The sequence below is a fragment of the Passer domesticus genome, chromosome 9 (assembly GCF_036417665.1).
Source record: "Passer domesticus isolate bPasDom1 chromosome 9, bPasDom1.hap1, whole genome shotgun sequence".
NCBI classification, from domain to species: domain Eukaryota; kingdom Metazoa; phylum Chordata; class Aves; order Passeriformes; family Passeridae; genus Passer; species Passer domesticus.
In genome coordinates this window covers 35,527,136-35,534,406 of record NC_087482.1, presented here as the reverse complement: position 1 = coordinate 35,534,406, position 7,271 = coordinate 35,527,136, and the positions used below count along the sequence as shown (strand labels likewise).

Sequence of the window (7,271 nt, the reverse complement as noted above, 5' to 3'; positions counted from 1 at the left end):
TTAATTTGAAATTTAGTGTAATTGGAGCAGTTGGTCTTGTTGCTATAATAATGATTTTCGGTGGGATATTCAGCCTGTTCCTTTGCTGTGCTATTCACCACAACTGCTCCAAGAGTTACAAACCCAAGAACTGCTGCAACACAGATTTATTTTTTTTTAATAGAGCACACAGCATTTTGCACAGAAGGGTGTGAAAAAGGGGACATCATCTGAATTAGTATCAATGTGACAGTCTGGGACATGGTGGTGACACACCATGGAATGGTTTTCCCAGCAGGTGTCAAAGCAGCTGTCCCTGCTAGGGCAGAGGCTCCAACATGGACCCAGCTCCAGAAAACAGATGCAACACCCCAAGCCTCAGGATGCAGTGAGTGATAAAAGAACTGACAAGAAGAGATGCTCTGCTGGATTTCATCCTAAGCAGGAATGAGAGGCTCGTTGGGGCTGTGAAGGTCAAAAGCAGCCTTGGCTGCAGTGACCTCGAGATGGAGTTCAGGATCCCAACACACAACTGGGAAGAGATGCAGATCTGCATATCTTTATCTGGCTGATAAAACAGAGAGTCAAGCTTCCATCCAGAGGGACCTCGACAGGCTGGAGAAGAGGGCTGACAGGAGCCTCCTGCAGTCCAGCAAGGCTTTCAAAGGGCTGCACCTGGGGAGGAACAATCTCATGCACCAGAATATGCTGGGGCCACCCAGCTGGGAACCAGCTTGTCAGGAAAGGACCTGGAGGTTGTGGCAACACCAAATAAAATGTGAGGCAGAGATGTGCCTTTACCATAAAGGTACTGGTGGTATCCAGGGCCACATTTCCTTCCAGTGGTGCCCAGTGACAGGGCCAGAGGCAATGGGCACAAACCGAAACACTGGAGGTTCTTCCTGAACACCAGGGAACACATTTTACTGTGAGGGTGAGCAGTGGCACAAGTTGTCCAGAGAAGGTGTGGGGTCTCCAACCTCGGGGATACTCAAAAGCCATCTGGCCATGGGAAACTGGCTGTAGGTGACCCACCTGACCAGGCGCTCGGACCAGATGGCCTCCAGAGGTGGGGAAATGAATTTGCTCAGCGGGAGAAGTTTTTCCAGGTGATGAAGTGAGGTGGGAACTGAGGAGTGACGGAGAAGCGATGGCTCCGTTAGCCATGGACAGCTAAAGAAAGGTCAGGAGGAGGATGCGGAGGGTCTCTGGATTGGGGGCCTTCGCTGTCCCGGTGTGGCTGGAGCTGCTCTCCCGGGGGCTCTGCTCTCCCGGGGGCTCTGCCCCTGCGGCCGGCGGGCCCGGCGCATCCCGCTGCCCGCGGCGGGGCTGATCACCCGCTCCCGGCGCAAGCAGCCGCGCCGCCGGCACTCGTTGTGGGCACCGGCGTGCGGGGACCGCGGCCGGGGGGCGCGGGCCGGCTGGGCGGCGGCTCCGCAGCCAGAAATCAGAGCAACCCGGGGGCTGCGCTCCGCCCTGCCCCGCTCGGCCGGCGGGCGGTGCGGGCCCCCCCGGCGGCTCCCCGCCCCCGGAGCGGCGGCGGCGGCGGGAGGAGGCGGCGCCGGGCGGCGGGATGCGGAGCGGGGCCGGGCGGCGGGCGGGCGCGGCGGCGAGGGGCAGAGCCCGGCGGGCGGCGGGGCGGCCCCGCTCCCCGTGAAGAGGCGGTGCGGCAGGGCAGCGGCCGCCGCCATGCAGCCCTTGCGCCGGGCCCCGGCGTTGCTGCTGCTTCTGGCCGCCGGTGAGTGAGGCTGGCGCGGCGGGAGCCGCTGCCATCCCTGCGGGCTGGGCGGCGGGTGGGTGTCGGTCCCCTCCGTGGGCAGCGGGACCCCCGGCGGGAGGCGGGTCTGCTCACCCCCCATCCCGGGAACAGCGGTGCGCCGCGGCTCCAGTGCCCCGGGGCGCCGGGACCTCTGCACGGGCAGGTCTGCATCTCCGACCCCTCCGTTCCCTGCAGGCATCACTGACCCCGGGCACCGGGACTTGCGGCGGCTCCCAGTCTCCCATCCCAGAGCTCTCCGTGTTGCCTGGCACTGCCCCCCGCCCGGGCATCAGAGCCCTCTGGGGCAGCCGCTCTCTGCCCCGGGTCCCCCTGCGTTCCCGGCACGGTGGGATGCATGCACGTGGGCTGTTCTCCCGGCTCCGCTGCCCCGGCGTGGGACCCGCGGGGCACGGGCAGCGGGGCGGGCGGTCGTGGCTCGGCTCGGCCCGGCCCGGGCGGTCTCGGCTGCGGCAGCGCTGCCCCGCGCCGCCCCTTTGGGGGTCGGTGCCTTCGTCTGGCGTCGTGGTGGTTTTGTGAACTACCGTGAAACTGATACAAAGAACGGACCACCACAAATTGCTCCACGATTCCCCAAGAGCCTTCTCTTGAAATTTGGAGGAGAGGCAGGGTGCTAGGGAAAGGCAGTTAAGTGCAGGAAGAATGATACTCGGAATAGTTATGAAGGTTCTGCTTCTGTTTTTAAATAGTCTGGGGAAATTTCCCAACAAAGGGATCCCCCAAAGACCCATGAGGCTGAGATTGTCCTCTTCCTCAGTAATCCATCCCTTTGTACAGAAATCTGGTTAGTGTGGAACAGGAGTTCTGAACGGGGACATTTGAAGTGTGGGGGAGTCTTTGTCTTGAGTCATTCTGACAGGGAGGGAAGGGCTGACTTACCAACCAGTCACTGTCTTCCAGCACGACCAAGCTGTGATACAGTGACATCCACTCCCCTGGTACATCTCTCTTACTACCCCAATCTCCTGAAAACGTTCATGGGGGAATGTGTCATCTGTAGAGCCGCTCTGTCCATGGGCTGTTAGTCTCCGTCATCTGAGGCTCCTGAAAGAGAAGAGAAAAAGCCTTTTAGGTTTGCAAACAATAGTGAGCTTAAAGAGCAAAATGGATCTGAAAACCTGTTGGGGTTTTGTGCCAATACTCTGTGGCACAGAAGCAATAAGTCTTTCCGGAGCTGAGGAGGGAGCCAGTTCTGTGATTTCCTCCAGGCAGGTTGTCCACACTAAGGGAATACCTTGGGCACAGCTGGCAGAGGTTCTTCAGCCACATCTCAGCAGGAAACCCTTGTGCCCAAATTCAGCCAAACCTCTGCCTCCTCCAGAGAAGAGTGTAAATGTGAGCAAGGGGAGCTGCCACCATCCCAGCCTGCCAATCTGCTAGCAAGGGTTGACCCCATCCCCATAGCTGGAAAGCTATGTTTGCTCTGCACAGGAAGGAGAGGGACCTCATGGTGGTTTTAAAATGTGGCAGCCAAAAGGACCACGACTAGTACTGCTGTGCTGGGGGGAGGATATGCTTCCTATTCTGCTGAAGCTGCTAGAAACTTTCTAGTAGTGTTGTCCAGCTGGTGGTGATACAGAGGATTTGGGTCCTTGGCTTTCCCTGTGATCCTCTCTGCTGTCCTAGCAGGGAGAGGCATAGGGGTGGGAGGTGAGGAGCAGCTCCCAGGGACAGGTCAGTTCCTAATTAGTGACATTTGTAATCCTGGTGGGCTGTGGCAGTACTGTGGGGCTGGACTGGGTTGGCCAGGTCTCCCCAGACCAGTGGGCTCCTGCCCAGATGGGAGGTCAGAAGTGGAGAGTCAGACTGCTGGGAATTTGTACCTCAGGCTCTGTTCTGGGTAGTAGCTTTGCTCGGTGGTTCAGAATCAGTTCCAGTCTGAAATAATTCAGTGCACTCTGGCCTCACTTCTCCAGTCCCACAGGACAGGAACAGTTTATAACCTGAGAGAGAGATGTATTGACTGTGTGCAGTTGCCCCCATGTTTCCTTGAGCTGGGAGCCTCCATAGACCTGCAGGATGTGCTGAAATGGGACATGTGCCTCATCAGGGTCCCATCAGACTGCTGAGCAGCACAAGTCTGCTGGCAGAGTTTGGAAACATCACTCCAGGCTCTAGGGTATCTGAGCCCCTTTGGTTTTGCAAGTAGAAAAATGATGCAGGGGGAGAAGGAGAGAACTGGTCTCCTTCCTTTTTTTGTCTCCCCAGGTGGTTGTCTGCATGTGGGCTGTTTAAGGGCTTTTTTGTTCTTTCTGCCTGCTTAGAAGATGTCTTGTTAGCATTGTGTGAACAAGCCAGAGATGAGGGAATATAGATCAGGATGAATGAAAATTCCCTGTAGTCAGTTTTTCCTTGGCCGCCTCACTGCCATAAGGAAATGTTCATTTAATTACAGGCATCAGGGGTAGAAATAACCACATTAAGCCCTCAAGGGGAAGCTGCCGGCGACGAGCTGCAGATCAGAGTGCACAGAAGTTTTCCCACTCACTCTGCCTGGGAAGAAGCCATGGCATTGTGTGGGCACCTGGGCGAGCAGCAGCGCTGCCAGCCCCGCTGCAGGGCTGGGCACAGGGGCTGCAGGAAGGTGCACCACGGCTCCCAGCTGGTGCTTGGGTGAGCTGGCTCCTCGTTCTTGCTGGCTGTTTGTTGAAACCAGGGCACTACTGAAACACGTAATCCCAAAAGAATGGAGAGAGGCTATTTGTCAGCCACACGAGCACAGCCTGCACCGAGGCCAAGAAAACACGTGTGTTGGTTTATTCAGAGGGCCAGGGATGCTGGCAAGGAAGGTGCACCCTGCTGGGGCTCAGGTCAGTCCCTGACTGTCCCTGTGCCTGGTGAAGCCCTGTTGTGGTTACCAGGCTTTGGATGTACATTCTTGGTTGGGGTCAATTTGTTAGTGCTGGGAAACCAGCTTTGCAGCCCTCCCTCGATATGCCAGCTGCAGCCATGCTCCTCTTGTGCTGCCTCGTGTTGTGAAGGTAGTCAGAAGCCATGTAGTAGTCAGTCCCATGTGCCCTGGGACCACCAAACCTTTGCATGAGCTTTTTTTTTTTTTTTTTTGCCTAGGATACCTGAGGCTGTTTGGGGAGTGGAAGCTCTTGGGGATGCAGTGTGTGGCAGGGTGGAGTGGTTTGTGCTCAGCATTACGCCAGGGGGTTTAAGGACCTTTTGGCATGTAAAAGGTTTCAGTCACATTTTGATAGGTCACCACATCTCAAGGGAAGTCCCTCAGGCACCTGAGGTATTGCTTGCTCTGCGTGGGCAGGAGGGCCTTGCTGAAGAAGCAGGCAAGTCCCTTTATTGGGTGTGCTGGAAATTGGAGTGAGCATTGTGGGGTACATAGTCCAGGCTGGGGCAGAGTGAGAAGAGGAAGCACCGGCCCTGACAGATGAAATGCCTTGGACCTGCAAGAGGGCAAAGAAGTCTGTGGGCTATGGTTTTTCTCTTAGATCAGTGGCTTTCATCCCGTGATCTATTAACCCTTGGGGGCCTGTGAGCTGTTTGAAGAGACCTATGAAAGATAACTGAGGAAAGAAAATTCACTTCTACTGTGTAGAGCTGTCAACCCAATGCTGTTTTCCCAGGGGCTGCATCTCCCCTGGCCCCGAGCTGGGAGCTGCCATTGTCAATAGCAAGAATGGAGGAGGAGAGCAGACGTTGTGGCAGCAGAGGAGGGAGGTGTGAAGGCTACGAGACAATCTAGGGAGGGAGTGAAGACAAACAGTCTGGGAGACTGAAACCAAGTGAGATTGTGGCTCCAGGCATGAATGGTTGAGCAGAGGGGGAGGACAGGCCGGCATGTTGAAGTGTCTCCTGCTTGCATGGGGTCTCTCGTGTGGGAATGGGTGGAGGTGTTTGGAGCAGTCTGAATGTTACAGATCCCAAGGACAGGAGACCTGACACATCTCTTGGTGTTGGGATGAGGATGCCCAGCAGCCCTGGACACCAGGCCCCAGTCTGACAAAGGGCACATCTGCAATTACCTGCAATAGCAGGTGCATGCCTTGGCAGTGCCTTGCTGTTTGCCATGGGTGTACCTGGGCCTGCGTGCCATGGATGTTCTCTGCTGAAATACCAGGGGAGCAGATGTTGGGAGTTCTTTGTGAGGTAGTGGCCACCCCGTACGTGCAGACACGCACTCCCTGCAGCTGGGTGGAGCTGGAGCCCTCATTATGCTTGCTGTAAGGAGCTGTAAAAGCTTAAAAATGCTGGCACAACATCTCCCTAAAGAGCTGTGCCATTGCAAGGGCTTCTTCCGTTGTGCCTTGTTGCTCTTCTTGGTGTAGGTAGGTAAGTATGTGCTCCCTGCAGACCAAGTGCTTTTCCTATTGCTTTCTAAAACATGCTGGAGACACAGGAAGGTGGATGGTTTTAGAGGGACACTCAGTAAGGAACCTGGTTGCTGGCAGTACCAGAGGAGGATGGCAGTCTGATCTTGTTTTCTGAAGCCCTAATTGGAAATGATCTCTGAGATTAGGGCCATGGCTGGGTGTGTAAGTAGTCTAGTGCAGTGTGGGAGGGCAGCAATGAGGCTGTGTGGGAGCTGCAGTGGGAGAGTTCTCTTAGGTGGTGTGTCCCAGAACAGCTATGGTCTGTAACTCTGAATGAGCACCAGAAGAGCTTGGTTTGATACACAGTCATCCCACATGCCTCCCTGTGCAAGCTGTTGAGGGTTTGGAGTGCAGAGGCTCCAGGTGACTGTGGGAATCAGCTTGGACCTCCCTCAGCCAAACAACATTTCCTGCACTGGCCATGGTTGGGATCCCTTTTTGTTATTTAAATTACCCTGCATTTTTGTTATGTTCTTGCCTGTTCTGCCCTGGGGCCTTGCCTGTTCTGCCCTGGGGCCTCTCTCCTCTCTGCCCTTGGGCCTTGCTCCGGGCCTGGGGGAGGGAATATCCCTGGCAGATGCTTCCCTCATCTGGTCATTGTGTTTCTGTCCTAACTGATTATCAGTAAATGACCCATTCCTGACCCAGCTCTCCTAGGAAATAACATTGTTGGGTAGCTCCTGGCTGTGGGGTGGGCTTGAAAGGAAGGTCAACGGTAGCAGGGCCAGATGGACATTCTTGTGGCTGCTTCATTGGTGATACCACCATGCTCTGCCCTCCCTCCCTGTGCAAGTGTGCTTGGGTGGGGCGTGCAAGGCTCTGCTAGCTGGTGGTGACAGACAGGTAAGTCAGAGTGTGCCCCAGGCAATTGTTCTTCTCTTCAGCAGGCTGATCCTGCCTCCATGGCACTGTGTTGTAGCCACAAGACTCAGGTAGGAGAGGTAAAACCAACCTTTTGTTGGGTAAACTGAAGAGCATTCCAGCCCCTCTAGAGATCAAGCTGATGTGGTGACATCTTAAGGGATGATTGTGTGTTTCCTTGGAGAGAAAATTGAGGTTTGCTTGTTACTAATTAAAAAGCAAAAAAATTTTAAAGGCTTTTTGACACAGTCACAGCTTCAACAGCTAGATTCCATTTCATCTCCCCAAATCCCTCTTCTCATTTCAGCTGGACACAAAAA

At 55.4% G+C, this 7,271-nt stretch overlaps 1 protein-coding gene across 1 annotated transcript in view; it reads left to right on the top strand.

Moving 5' to 3' along the window:
• The first annotated feature begins 1,278 nt into the window (after positions 1-1,278).
• PODXL2 (podocalyxin like 2) overlaps positions 1,279-7,271 on the top strand; it is a 32,945-nt gene continuing 26,952 nt past the window's right edge. Inside the window, exon 1 of the mRNA XM_064432718.1 lies at positions 1,279-1,717. Within this exon, the coding sequence (XP_064288788.1) occupies positions 1,669-1,717 (49 nt within the window). The 5' untranslated portion in view covers positions 1,279-1,668. The remainder of the gene's footprint in view (positions 1,718-7,271) is intronic.